Genomic DNA, 15212 nt, shown 5'->3' with positions numbered 1-15212 from the left:
CAATCCAAGTACAGTGGTACGTTGGTTCTCAAACTTAATCCGTTTGGGAAGGCCATTCTTCCAAAACCAAAGCGTTCCAAAACCAAGACGTGCTTTTCCATAGAAAGTAATGCAAAACGGATTAATCCGTTCCAGACTTTTAAAAACAACCGCTAAAACAGCAACTTAACATGAATTTTACTATTTAACAAGACCATTGGTCCATAAAATGAAAGCAATAATCAATGTACTGTACTATAAAATAAATAAGACAGTATTGTAGATGATAAAATAAAATAAAAATAAAAAATCTTACCTGCACTGATGATAGTCATTGTTTGGATGGGGGCACTTTTATCCATTTCTGCAGTCACACAATCAATCAATCAATCAATCAATAGCTGAGCTGGGTTCCACACAATCACAAAAACAAAACAAGTGAAAAAGTCTCAAAAACAAAAACGCAAAATAAATAGCAAAAACAAAAGCGCCAAACTTAATCCGTTCCAGAAGTCTGTTTGACTTCCAAAATGTTCGAAAACCAAGGCACTGATTGGTGCAGGCGCCCCGGAAACAATAGCTGACAGCTGCATCGGATGTTCAGCTTCCGAAAAATGGTCAAAAACCGGAACACTTACTTCCGGGTTTTCAGCGTTTGGGAACCAAGGCGTTTGAGTACCAAGGTGTTTGAGAACCAAGGTACCACTGTAGGTGGGTTGTGTCCTCAGAGGTGCTGCACACAGCAAAAGGGAAAGGGATTGCTGGTTTATTGACTGCAGTTCATCTTTGAGGTGACTTGTCGTTTGCAACCTGTCTTAGATGGGGATGAAGGGTCAGGTGTGCAGCCTGGAAGTCAGTGCTTCTGGATTCGCTGCTCTTGATGGAGAGGCACTTGGATGGAGCGGCCAGGAAGACTTTTTCCCAGCTTCACTGGCTCACCAGCTACAGCCCTCTCTTGAGGAAGGCCTTATCCATTCTTCTGCTTGTCCTGCCGCTTTCCCCCAGGGAAACCTGATCTTCCCTCTGAATCAGGTTTTTATGGATTGACGTTTGCTCCGAATCAGCAACAAAGAGCAGATTTTCTTGGGGGAAATGGTGAGGCAAATGAAAAACCTGCTCAGACTTGTGCTTTTCTGAAGACGATTCAGAAACTTCACCTGGTACAGAATGTGCAGCAGGAATGCCGATAGGGGCCGACAGAGAGCCTAGATCAGGGGCCAGCAAACGTTTTCAGCAGGGGGCCGGTCCACTGTCCCTCAGACCTTGTGGGGAGCCGGACTAAATTTGGGGGGGGGGAATGAACGAATTCCTATGCCCCACAAATAACCCAGAGATGCATTTTAAATAAAAGCACACATTCTACTCATGTAAAAACACGCTGCTTCCCAGACCATCTGCGGGCCGGATTTAGAAGGCGATTGGGTTGGATCTGAGCCCCGGGCCTTAGTTTGCCTATCCATGGCCTAGAAGGAATGTGGCCCCTGAACTGAAAAAGGTTCCCCATATACATATTTTTAAAGTTTTCTGATTTTTGGAACAAAGCTGAGTTGGGGGCAGATAAGGAAGTGGGAATGACCTTCAGAATTGTCTGTTTGACTTTGTTCGTCATGGACCATGGGCAGTAGAGTCCACCTTCCTATCTCCCCGTTTTGCTCCGTGGAAGTTTTTCCTGGGTCTCAAACACAAGACAAAAGCTCTTTGACAGCTCTCCCTGGCACCATGCCTGGCTCCTACTGCCGGCTGGGCCTTGCTGTTTGGTTTTCTGGGGCCCTCTTCACTGTTTAGCCTCTCTTATCTCGAATGGTTTGTCTATTTTGGGCAATTCCTTGCCCTCTTGCAGAGCGTGAGTTGCCGCTCTTTCAAGGCAGCTTTGCCAGTCTCTCCTGTGAGATAACCTTTTGGCCCAACTGCTGTTTGCTTTGGGTTTTTCAAAAGCCTCTTGCTGACCTGGTTAACTGATAATCCAGGCTATTGCGAGAGAGATAAAGAGATGCAGGCCGCAGCAGCACTGTTACTCCAGGACTTAAGCAGCTGTGTAACAGGATAAATCGCCAAAGCCCATTGGCTTTCTCGCCTCTCTCTTTACCTGATCAGTGTGGTGTGGTTTCAAGATCTTAAGGCCTTTTCTTTCTTTCTTTTAATATATATATTTTATTAGTTTTTTTTAACATATCATTTTCAGCAGTAATTAAACATACTTTTACATCTTATTCAAATTTTTGACTTCCATCAATCCTGTCTGAAAATTTTCCAATCCAATCTCTCAGTATGCATTTCTTATCTTCCCTATTACATTTCAAACTCATAACCAATATCTCTATCTTTTTCTACTTTGTAACACTTCATATATTTCTCCTTACAAAACGTATTATAGTCCTACTAGCGTAATTTGTTGATTACAGTTGCTCTTCAAATAATTCATATACTTCTTCCAATCTTCTGTAAATCTCTAGTCCTGCAGGTTTCAAATCCTTCCTGTCATTTTGTCCAATTCTGCATAGTCCATTAATTTCATCTGCCATTCTTCTTTCGTCGGAATTTCTTCTTGTTTCAAGATCTTAGGGCCTTTTCGAGCTGCCAGCCCTGGTTTGCAACGAAGCGTGGTGTGACCACATCAACACCAAACATTACAAAATGATACTATTCCACTTGGGCAGTCATGACGTCCCTCAATGAATCCTGGGAACCATGGTTTGCTGAAAGTTGTTAGGCGACCCCCTATTCCCCTCACAGAGCTACATTTCCCAGAGTGCCCTGGGAAGAGGGATTCCTAGCCTGGGAATTGTAGTTCTGTTGCAGGGGGGTGGATAAAGGTAAAGGGACCCCTGACCATTAGGTCCAGTCGTGACCAGCTCTGGGGTTGTGGTGCTCATCTCGCTTTATTGGCCGAGGGAGCCGGCGTACAGCTTCCGGGTCAGGTGGCCAGCATGACTAAGCCGCTTCTGGTGAACCAGAGCAGCGCACAGAAACGCCATTTACCTTCCCGCCGGAGCGGTACCTATTTATCTACTTGCACTTTGACGTGCTTTTGAACTGCTAGGTTGGCAGGAGCTGGGACCAGCAATGGGAGCTCACCCCGTTGTGGGGATTCAAACCGCCAACCTTCTGATCAGCAAGTCCTAGGCCCTGTGGTTTAACCCACAGAGCCACCCGCGTCCCTTATGGGGGGTGGATAGGGGTCTCCGAATAACTCTCAGCACCTTTAACTACACTGCCCAGGATTCTTTGAGGGAAAGCCATGACTTTTGAAGTGGTATAACCGTGTGGCCCGCCAGGGGGCTGCATCCAGAACCGTTAGCCACAATCACATTCCCCTACCTATGCCAAAGTTTTGTGCCACAAATCTCAAGTTGCACAAATCCTTGGTATAGTTATTAAGGGAATATTGGATATCAGGCAGGGTTGTAGTTAACACAGCTGTTGCAGCTGACACCTGACTCTCAGTGTGTCTGTAGGGTTTTGCACTCTTTCCAAACAAGTCTTTGCCTTAGTGGCTGGTACATTTTTTGGTACATGAGCCGACTCCCATTTGCTTGTGTAAGGTGGAGGTGTGTCTATAGGTGGCATGTGGGGGGGGGAGAAGAGGTGATGCCCTCTCCCCAGACAAGTAGCATTCTTTCCTAGGCAACAGGAAGACCCTTATTCCCTGTAGCTGAGGGGCAGACCATCTGCTTTGCATGCAGAAGGTCCCAGGTCCAATCCCCGACAGGTAGGGCTGGAAGAGACTCCTTCCTGAAACCCTGGAGAGATGCTGCCAGTCCGTGTATACAATACTGAACTAGATGGAGCAATGGTCTGACTTGGTACAGTCATACCTCGGGATGAATACGCTTCAGCTGAAATATTTTCGGGTTGCGCTCCGCGTTACTTCCAGGTTTCGCCGCTCACGCATGCGCAGATGCTCAAAATGACGTCATGCGCATGTGCGAAAGCGGCGAAACGTGACCCACGAACACATGGTCGCGCAGTCGCGTCTTACTTTTTTTTTTTTAATTAAATATTTATTAGTTTTTCACAAATTATAAAAACACAAATCACAACAAAAACATACACACACACAAAACACCAAAAGACACCACATGTATAATTTCAAACCCTATTTTCATAAAAGATTTTCCCGACCTCCTCATACCTCCCCTTACTGCATTCCAATCTCTAATTAATTTTGATCAACAAATCCTTCCCTAATTTCTAATAAATGAATTTTAACCTTTCTTTTCATATTGCATAATGGTTACAGCATTCAACCTCATGTTTTCCAAATCCACAACGTCTCAACATTCCACAATTTTACAATGTTTCTTAAGATAGTCTTTAAATTTCCTCCATTCTTCTTCCGCTGTCTCTTTTCCCTGGTCTCGGATTCTGCCAGTCATCTCTGCCAGTCTCATATAGTCTATAACTTTCATCTGCCATTCTTCCACGGTGGGTAGTTCTTCTGTCTTCCAATACTTCGCGATCAATATTCTTGCTGCTGTTGTAGCATACATAAAGAATGTCCTGTCCTTCTTTAATACCAACTGGTCGACCATCCCCAAGAGAAAGGCCTCTGGTTTCGCGCAGTCGCGTCTTACGTTCGCTTCAGGATGCGAATGGGGCTCCGGAAGTGATCCCGTTCGCATCCAGAGGTACTACTGTATAAGGCAGCTTCCCCTATTCCTATATTCCTTCACCTCATTCAGCCAACATCTCTCCCCCTGCTTCCCTGACCACATCTTAATCTCCCAGGTACGCTTGAAGAACAATGCTTATAATGACTTAAACTCAACCTAGTATTAGTGTGCTATTTATTGATTTTGTTTAGGTTTTGTTTTTTGTTAGATATGCCAATTCCCCTTTGAAACAGCAAGTGGATTCACCTTGGAAAGAATAGATTTCCCTTCTGATTTATTTCTTTTGTTTGTGTTAACTCTTGGGGTACCTCCAGGTCCCAACATCAAACGATCCCTAGAACTGAGTGTCTGGATTGCATGTGAGAATTGCAGGCGTGTGTGTACGCTGCACACTTAGTAACTCTTGGCAGGTTTTGTGTCGCTAAACAGAATGTGGGCTTCCAGCCGGAGCATTTTGTAACCTTGCTCTCTGTCAAGATCTAGGGATCTAGGCCCTAGTGGTCGTGCATCTGTTTGGCGTGCAGAATGTGTCCCAGGCCTCCGTTCCCAGGTGGGTCTGGGGAAGTCCCCCGCCTGAAACTGGACAGCTGCCATCCGTCTGCCTAGACTCTTATGAGCTGGACGGGATAGTGGCTTGGCTGTGTCCTGTGTTATGTGCTACGATCACCATCTAATGGCTGCTTTTTCGCTTGGGATACAACCTGTATTATTCTGTGTCTCCTTCCCCTTCTTTTTCTGCAGCACGAAACCAATGCATGAGAAAGCAGGGCTCATGCACAGCCTGGACAAACTGGAGGCATTACACAAGGAAAAGAGCTTGGATTCTCCAAATGGCAGGTGAGTGCGGTTGCATTTGTTTACGTTTTGCTTTGCTTTTTAAAGGGACTGAGTTCAACACTCTCTCTCTCTCTCTCTCTCTCTCTCTCTCTCTCTCTCACACACACACACACACCCTACCCACACACCCTACATTGCTTTCCCTTCCCTTTCTGCTGGGATCATATCTAATAGCTACCACCTGGGTGTTTGTAAACTGGGCTCAGATGACATTAGGCGTCAATCTGATGTGCTCTTACTTGTGCCCCATTCAAGCGCATGCTTAGGATGACACTTCAGCTGTAAGAAGTCAACACAAAGGGCCGAAATAAATGTAACGTTAATTGCACAAATGCGATTGGGTGCTTAGCTTTTGTATAAATGTTGTGTTTCATTTTTCCCGTCTAAAGAGCAGCTACAGGGAGGCAGCACAGGATCAGGACCGTGGCACACAGGGAAGGAGAAATCAATCCTCCTTCCCCATGCTTCATTACCATTCTGCCCTGCCACCAAAATTGGTCGGCCCTGGGAGGGGAGCCTCTGTAGAGCCAATACAGAATATAGGGCTGTCGCTGGCCATACAAGGTGTATGTCTGGACCCACATCCTGTGTGTCCACCACCCACATGTTCCCTATGCATGCATCCTAGAGATTTAAGATCTTTTGCTGGAGTCAGAATGGGCATTCCTTACTATTGGGTGTTTTTACTCATGACCTTGTGCCTAACAAAGGAGTTCACGCACCAGGAAAGAAAGAACGGTTGTTTTGTTACATGAAATAAAGGAGGCAGCGTACACAGATGCTGCTTTTTGACATCCTGGTTGCACATAATCAAGCAGGGAGTCATACACAGTACATACACACCTTAGATCTAAAATGGATCCCTAGCTACCCAAATACCTGGAGAGTAGGCGCAGCAATCTTCCACAGACCCATGCTAAAGAAGGAAGAGGAAGGGGGAGTGTGTACCTGTCCTTGAAGTAAGTGGAATGTAAGTTAGGGGTCAGAGATCTCTGCCTTCCTTGCAAGAGTTATGTGGCCCCCATTAATATCCTGTACAAACAAGACTCCCGCATCTCTCTCACCTGTTTTCTGGTCCAGTGAAGCTGGTGGAGCTTGTGAACTACCCAACCATGCAAATCTGAAGTTTAAAATACTATCTGGGGCAAATGTAACTACGAAGAGGAGAAGGATCTTCATGGATGCATGTGTGTCACAAAACCTTCATGCCGCTTTTAAAAATTTCCTACAAATTCTTAGTAGCTTTCTATTTTGTTTGACGTGGAAAAGGACACAGCCCTCGTGAGATATGACTAACAGGAAACATACAGATAACCTGTTAGTCATTTCTCACGAGGGTCATGTCCTTTCAACTTCAAACGTGACTTTACTTTTGGGAGGAAGATTCCATTGTCTACGCGGAACCCGATTCTTTCTTACAGGAGGTGATAGCGAAACTTTGCCGGTAGAACGTAGGATTAGTGTGCTAATCTTTTACAGTAAGGGTTAGGGGGGCAGAATTAATAACCTGGCTTTTCAGCACGATACGGTCAAACAGAAGAAAATGCAGCATAAAAAGGAATGGAAAGCAGAAAGGCGGAACAGCAGCCAAAAGAATCGATTAGGTAAAGTGAACTTCAGAAACCTGTCCTGAAAGTGCAGGTCTTTTAAAGCCCATCTTAAAAGAACCAAGACCTCTAATTTGGCAGACCTCAGTAAGTCGATTATGTTTGCAGACCCAGAATGCCCTCTTGGCAGTCGCCACCAGCCTAATTGAGTTTTGAGCGGGATCTTGATAAAAGTGCAGGGTGTTTTTTCTGTGAGTATGGCCATAGGGGTGCCCATCCGTGGAATCTCCCTTTGTCTTCCAGCCTGCACCTGAGTGATGCCATAAAGGAGGAGGAGTTAAAGAAATGCCGCAGCGAAGTCACGGTGAGTCGGGGTGGGGCAGGGTGCTGGTTTCCAGGACTCTGCAGCCACTGCCCTTGGTCAGGGGCAAACTGTCTGGCCGGATTCTGCTTGCTTTTCCCTTGTAATCTTTCCTCCCTGCTGGACAGAAAGCTGCCTCTTGCATCCTGGTCCTGCTGCTCCACCTTCTGCTCTTAGCTTAAACTTCACAGGAACTCTGGCCTAGTGACACCTGCTAGATACAGTATTTACCTTTTATGGGCACTCTGCATGCATGCTTTTATTGTTATTGTCATCGACTTCTCTCTTCAGGTGCCCCATGGCGGGGGGCTGGGAGGTGTCTAAATAATTGTTAGGCGTTGAAGAAGGAAACAAGCTTTGAGCAGACAGTACAGGAATAGTCATCTTTCCATATAAAGCAGGAACGTTTTCCTTCTGGGCAGCCTGCTGAGGGCCACATGCCAGTGTGGGCGGGACAGAGACAAAAGGAGGCGGAGCAACAAATGTCATCGTTACCTTTGTGCAGTAGGCTAATGGGTTTTACTTCCCAACACTTTACTATCCGGACAGTGTGTTGTCTCTTTTCTGAGCTCTTCATAACATGTCCTGGGAGGAGGAGGAGGACATGATGGTGATGTTGATGATGAGGATTTAAGTGAAAAGGCTGCAAGAATGGTAAACCTGTGGTCAGACTATTTTGCCCAATATCTGCCTGCTGCCAGTGCACTCGGGCGTGACCTCTTTGATATCCTTAGCTCTTTTTTATGTCTTTTTGTCTAGCCTCCAAATAAATACAATTCTCAGTACCACAAGTTGTTCAAGGACATCCCTACCGAGGAGAGTGTGCTGAAAGGTGAGTGGTAAACATTGCTTAAAGGGAGGAAGCGAATCGTAGAGTTGGAGGGTAGTATTGGAGGCTGGCTGCTCTGGCCTGGCTGTTCATTTCTGGATGAGGCTCTCAACAGCCAGAGGCCTGGTTTTTAAAACAGGCTCGGTGGCCATTGGCCGGCAAAATCAGCTGGCTGTATTCTGGCTGAAGCCACCTCCTAGAGGGCAACCTTAGCCCAGAGTGTCTAATCCACCTGGTTTTCTGAAGGCCAAACTCGATGCGACACAATAAATGTAATTAGTAGTCGCTCGAATGCTTTTTGAAAAGTAAATTGCAGGAGCCACATGGACCTAGATCTTGGAATGGGGGCTTGGGGTTTCCAGCTTTGCCCATCACTGTGTCGCCATTGGAGCAGGGGGAGAACCTCAATTTGCCTTGTGGGTGAGAAAGAAGTTCCAAAGTTCCAAATAACAGGGCTGAGGAAACTTTGGTCCGTGGGCCAGTCTTGGCCCATCAGGAAGTTCAAGCTGACCGTTGAGGCCATTTCCTCCAAACCACACCCACCTTCCAATCAGCTGGTGTCACTGGGTGGGAACAGCTGATGGGGTTCTGCTTTTCCAGCAAGTCCCCTTGGGGGAATGAGATGGTGAAGCAGACTCTGCCCCATGGGGGAGCTTTTGACAACTGGGTGGGGCCCCCCACCTATCAGTCTCCTGATGTCATCGTGACACCACCCACCTGTCAGAGTAAATCTGCAGTGGTGGGGAAAGATAAAGATCTGATTCCTGCCTCCTGTAGAATAATAATAACACCTTCCTTAGAACTAACAGAACATCATAAAGTAGTAGGCAAGTTTCAAGTTCCCTTCCATTGTGCCTTTTACAGTCGTACCTCGGGTTACATACGCTTCAGGTTACATACACTTCAGGTTACAGACTCCGCTAACCCAGAAATAGTGCTTCAGGTTAAGAACTTTGCTTCAGGATGAGGACAGAAATCGTGCGACGGCGCGGCAGCAGCGGGAGGCCCCATTAGCTAAAGTGATGCTTCAGGTTAAGAACAGTTTCAGGTTAAGAACGGACCTTCAGAACGAATTAAGTACATAACCAGAGGTACCACTGTATTTTATTTGTAACCCCAGTGGCATATTCTTGATCTCCTTTTGTTTATGTACAGCCGCTGCCACCAGCAGGGTGCATTGAATCTTGACTGGGGGCAAACTGCTTTGGGAGGTGATGTTTCCCTCCCGCAAAGCAGGACCAGCCCACCCTTTCACACGATGCCTTGTCTCTTTGCAGTCTGCTCCTGTGCTCTCCAGAGAGACATCCTCATCCAAGGCCGTCTCTACATCTCCCCAAACTGGCTTTGTTTCTATGCAAACCTTTTTGGGAAGGATATCAAGGTGAGTCAGTAAACATTAGCAGACTAAAAGAGGAGCGTGTTCGATGGAGATCAAATGACGTGGCGACAGTAATAAAAACCACCCACCAAATGCTTGAGCACAGGGAAGTCTGCCTACTTGCTTTTTCAAACCTGTTGGCCAGTCAAACGTTGATTGCAGCATTGGACGTGCCTTCTCCAAGTGTTGCCTCTCAACTGCAGCATCTCAAATGTAGCACAAGTTCCGGGGGAAATCTGGTTCTTTTTCCAGAGCTATGCTTGGAGCTGCTGGCTGCAGGGGGAAAAAGCCCTTTTTAAAAGTATATATTTATTTTTGTTAGTTTTCCAAATTATTACAAATCTGTCCGCATTACTTTAATTTAATACAATTTCTTAAAACCAGGTTTCCCACTTCTGTTGCAAACATATGTCCATCTCTTCCTCATGTTGCCCCATCTTCTCATCTTTCAATTCCATTTCAGTCATTACTTGTTGTCGTCCATTCTTACGGCAGCCATATTTTCCTCCTCACAGACAGCAGCTCTGTCATCTCTTATAAATACAAAATCCATTTTCGCGTGTGCAGTCTTTCATAATCTTCATGCTGTCTCAAACCTAGAGTGCTGGAAGAGTTGAATATTATCTTCCTTTGTTCATTCTTTGCAGCACATTCAATCTAGGGTCCTGGGGTGCGATGTTTGCCAAATGTTTACATTCCCACTTCCATTGCCCGCCCCCTAGATACAGGCCCTTGACCCCTCATGGTTTGGGGGTAGAGACTTGTCCTGCCTCTATGCTTGACAGGTGCTCTGAACTTGGGGTGCCCCTTGGGCTTGGGACTAGAGGCAATCCTGTTCCTTGGCTTCTTTAATTCAGACAGGAGGCCCAGCTCTGTCTCTGCCCCGAGCTCAGAACACCACTTGGGTCGCTAGAGGCCACCTCTGCTACCTGAAGACCTGAGCTGAGGTTGGCTTTTGGGATGCACACCAGCTTGCCTCTGCCTATAGCTCCAGATTTGGGATCTCACTCGCCTGAGCCTGACTCCCCACTCGCCATGGGTTGAACCCAGCTTTCTAAGGTGCAAGGACATCTTATGGAAACAAATGTCGCTTTTTCGTTTTGTTTTGTTTTAAATCCTCAAAGCAAGCTGCTTTGGAGGCAAGGTCTGTGTCTGTGGCGTAAGAGAAACCATAGTTGAATCTGATAACGATGCAGAATTCCTGCTGCTTTCCTTGATTTACAGTTCTGGGATTATCTGGTAAACACTGCCGTTGATGGGTAACGCTCATCCATATTTAGAACAGACTTCCTTAAAATGGTGCCGAACGGCTGAATTATTTATATCCTGAGCGCTACCTATTTAAATAAACATTGCTGAGGAAGAAGGCTGCTTCTAACTCCACAACGTTCAGCCCATTTAGCAGGACTCTTCTGTCGTTACATTGCAATTTATCTAACTGCAGCCTTGAACTTTTCCCTCCGACTGTTTATTTTCCTTAGATTGAGGGTCATGTCCACAATCTGTGGCATGTTCTTCTTTCTCCCTCATGTGCTAGGCACTAAGTAAAGGAGATGACTTTTCTGCCTTGATGTCAGGAGCCAGAGTCAGGAATAGCTCAGCAATAAAAACAACAACACTGGAGTCAGTGAAGTTAACTCTTTCTTCGAAGAAACCCAAACAGCACAGGCCTAGTGATCACACCAGCTCTTCCCAGTAGGTCTTGCCCCAATGAGGCAGTTGCGAGGCCTGAAAGTCCCCACCTTCCCACCGCTCTCTAAGGCTCCTCCCCCAGCAACCTAAGGCTCCATCATCTTATCTCTCGTTGCTCCTCCCTCTTCATTTCTCTGTGTGTTCTGGGAGACCAGGGGGGAAGGAAGCTAGTCACAGCAGGAGGGGGAGACTCCCTGGCTTCTTCAGCAGCCTGCCTCATCTCTGTCTCCTGGCCCCACTCCTCTCCTGCCTCTGATTCTGCACCGCTCTCTGCCACAGCCTCTTCCTGCTCACTAAACCCTGTTGCCTCTTCAGCTTCCGACACCTCCTTCTTCCAGTCTTCCCCCTCTGACCATACATTTGTTGTCCCACCACCAACCCCCTGTCTCTGAGCTTCTTCCCCTGGGGGTTCCCCAGCTAGTGCCTCCCATCAACACTTTGCGTCCAGCCTGCCCATGACACTTGAGAGTCTTCCTAGGCCTTTTGTTTTATGTTGAAGGCCGGGTACATTTGCTGAATGCCAGTCCCTCCTTTACTGCATCTGTGGTGCTTGCTCTGACCCAGCACCCAGCATAATGACAGCCGTACAAGCCCAACGGAGGAGAGAGGGAACCTTGACCTGGGAAAGACTTGGCCCCTTTTTTGTTCTAATGTCAGCTGTTTCCCTGGGGCTGATGTGTCACTGCCCTGCACCCTCAGGCTGCTGCAAGGGGCTCCCTGACAACAGCAGTGCCTGCCGGGGCCCTTTTCCTGCCAGGGCATCAGCTGTGGATCCCCAGCAGCTTCATTTGGGGTCACTGTCCTAATTCTTCTCAAACGCAATGGTCTGGAAATTGCACCATTACAGAGCATTTGGAAACAACAACAACAACAACAACAACAACAACAACAACAACAACAACAACAACAACTGGCCCTGCCATGAAACCTGGCATCCAGCACATGCTTATTTATGGGAATTCTTGGTTTCCCCCCAGGATACATAGCAATCTGCCTCTGCACTGTGTCAGACTATTGATCTATCTAGCTCTGGGTCATCTACATCTGCAGCAGCTGTGCAAAATTTGGGAAAGGAGCCTTTCTCAGTTCTTCCTGAAATGGGGGCCTTCTGCCTGCTCTGCCACTGAGCTATGTGGTCTTTTCCTGCAGCTTGGAATTACTATAAGAAGTTGCATAACCGATTTCATCAGAGCCCATGATGGGGCAGAAAACGTGTACTGCAGGCAAGAGCAATTATCTGATGCTTCATTTCAGCCTCTGCAGTGCCTTCTGCTTCATCTGTTCACAGCCTAAGTATTTCTAGCCTTTATTGACAGTGAGCAGAATGTGGGTAGGGAAAGCTACTCTTGGGTTGTTGTTGTTTTTAAACACCAATGTTTGACTGGCCAATAAGGTTAATGAAGCAAGTAGACAGACTTTTCTGCTTGCAAGCATTTGATGGGTGGTTTTTTAAAGGTGCCCGGAGTTGTTAGGCGACCCCCATATTCCCCTCAACAAAGCTACAATTCCCATACTGGTTTTAACAGCCACTCCCTCTTCCCAGGGAACTCTGGGAATTGTAGTTCTCTGAGGGGTCTCCTCACAACTCTCAGCACCCTGAACAAACCACAGTTCCCAGGACTCTTTGGGAGAAGCCACAAATATTAAAAAACTTTTGGATGGCAGGAGCTGTTTGACAGTGGAATGAACTCCCTCAGAAGGGGTTGGACTCTTTTCCTTGGAGATTTTAAAGCAGAAGTTGGGTGGCCATCTGTCGTGGGTGCTTTAGTTGAGATTCCTGCCTTGCAGGGGGTTGGACTAGATGACCATCGGGTCCCTTCCAACTCTACAGTTCTGTGATGCTAGGAAAGTGACAGGAAATGGCTTTAAATGCAGAGTGCAAATGGGGTCTTACTTCCAGTTGCGCAAGCCTCCTCTCGTCAAAATCTTTGTGGCTTGTTTGCAGACTGAATATGGTTAGGACTTGGGTGATGATTCTGCAACCAGAAATTAATGACCCAGGGAGTTATCGTGTGTGATCCCATGACTTCAGCTCTTGGCTCGTGCACAAACTACATCCATTCTTCTCCGTTTCAGGTTGTTATTCCTGTTGTCTCTGTCCAACTGATAAAAAAGCACAAAACGGCTCGCCTGTTGCCGAATGGACTCGCTATCACCACCAATGCCAGCCGAAAGGTAAGAGATGCAGGCAAAGATCTGTACTATTTGAGGTCAAAGCTGTGAACATTTTCACCTATAAATACTTGGCCTTTTAGCCTCTACAGCAATAAATCTGCTGTGTTTGGGGGTGGGGGTGGGGTCAGGGACATTAAATGCCCATGTGCAGATTTTGGGGAAATAAATCCTGCGTCCAGTCAGGCTTCCCTGCGTGGCTCTGCTTGGGAGCTGACCTGGCAGGAGAGCAGAGTAGCAGCGGTCCTGCGTCCGTGTGAGATGAGGGATAAATCAAGTCCAGAGACAGTTCGGTTCTTATCTCTAGAAGCGTTTATTTACAAAGCAATAATTCCATCAGAACTTTCCGACATCTCTCCGTGCTCCAAAGCACACACGCAGCCACTGAGCTTCAGCTGCGTCTCAGTCAGAATCGAAAGCATGTCTGAATGCAGACACACACTGTGACGCACTTTCCTGTCTTAAGCTCCTCCCAGATACAGGACACCACGGAGTTTTAACCCTGTCAGTTCCAAACTCCACACAGATATCCCATGTAATCTGCACCTAGGAATGTATGGAGTTGCCTTATGGCCCCGCCCACTCCAGGCCTGCAGCTTCTGATAGGTTACTCCCAAGGGAATATGGCCCTTGACAGAAACTGGCCTAAGGAGTGGGAGCTTGTGGCATTCCAGGCATTGTTGTGTTCCAGCACCTATCAGACCCAGCCTTCATGACCGACAGCTAGGGATGATGGGAGTCGTAGTCCAACAACCTCTGGAAGGCCACAGATCAGCCACCCTGGCTTTGAGCCTTGGGTCTGCAGCGCAAATCAGGGCCTCTCCACATTTCCACCCAGCCCTTCAGAACTCCCCCGGTGCGAATCGTGTCCCTTTATGATGTTGGGTTCAGTCCCAGCCTGCCCTCTTCATGGGTTACGTCAACTCGGAAAGGAACGGGAAGTTGCTGGTTGTTTCAGCAGAGTCTAGTAGGCTCCACGTCAGCGGCTAGCAGGTTCTAGTGCACTTGAGGCACCCATTGACTTTTGCTGGTGAAAGCTTATGATGCAAATAAATCTGTTCGCCTTAGATGTGTCATGCAATTCCCCCCCCACTTCATGTCCTTGGCATTTAGGTCTGGAGGCAATGATTTCCCACTCAGTACTTATACTGTATACGTTTTTTGTTTGTGTGTAAAAACCTGCTGCGTTGTTAATTATTATCTAGTGCCCTTTACTCCTTGTGTCACATTGGGGATGGAGAACCTGTGGCTCCCTGGATGTTGACTCATCAGCCCCAAGCAGCATGCCCCAACTGCCCAAGGATGAATCGAGCTGTAATCCAGCTTCTGGAAGGGCCACAGCTTGCCCATCCCTGCCCCACATGAAAGGATTGCCAGCACTTCTGCGGTTGCTGTTTCCTCGCCTTTGGTTCTGCTAGCACAGCCTCTTGAAGGCGGATGGTCCTCCTTACATCGCCTTGATATCGATCCTTCCTCAAATCTTGTGCCTTGTTGAGTTCAGTTGATATCTTCTTTGAGAGGAGGGAGCTGGAGCTGGAGCTCCCATCTTCAGCCTGTTCATGCACAATGTACCCTTCTCCCTGTGGCCAAGTGTGGCACTAGTTTGCCACCTTTTCTTGGACAGGGTGTGTGTGAGAAGGGTGCTCAGAGCACAGAAGGCAGATGGAACTACTAGAAATGTGGCATCCTTCTCCAGTGAGAGCAGGCACTCACAATATTTATTTGTTTAAAACAGGCTTGGGACTCCCAACGCCCACCAGCCCCTGCCAGCATCAGGGATTTGGGGAACTGTAGTACTACAGCT

At 47.2% G+C, this 15212-nt stretch overlaps 1 protein-coding gene across 2 annotated transcripts in view; it reads left to right on the top strand.

The window, feature by feature from the left end:
* GRAMD2A (GRAM domain containing 2A) overlaps window positions 1-15212 on the top strand; it is a 61850-nt gene that overhangs the window by 32892 nt on the left and 13746 nt on the right. For both annotated transcript variants that reach the window (XM_053364323.1, XM_053364321.1), the window contains exons 2-6: window positions 5334-5429; window positions 7280-7340; window positions 8097-8169; window positions 9444-9547; window positions 13313-13411. In XM_053364323.1, the coding sequence (XP_053220298.1) occupies window positions 5334-5429; window positions 7280-7340; window positions 8097-8169; window positions 9444-9547; window positions 13313-13411 (433 nt within the window). The remainder of the gene's footprint in view (window positions 1-5333; window positions 5430-7279; window positions 7341-8096; window positions 8170-9443; window positions 9548-13312; window positions 13412-15212) is intronic.

The sequence above is a fragment of the Podarcis raffonei genome, chromosome 14 (assembly GCF_027172205.1).
Source record: "Podarcis raffonei isolate rPodRaf1 chromosome 14, rPodRaf1.pri, whole genome shotgun sequence".
NCBI lineage: Eukaryota > Metazoa > Chordata > Lepidosauria > Squamata > Lacertidae > Podarcis > Podarcis raffonei.
Note: the sequence above shows the minus strand (reverse complement) of the source record. Positions and strands in the feature narration are given on the sequence as shown.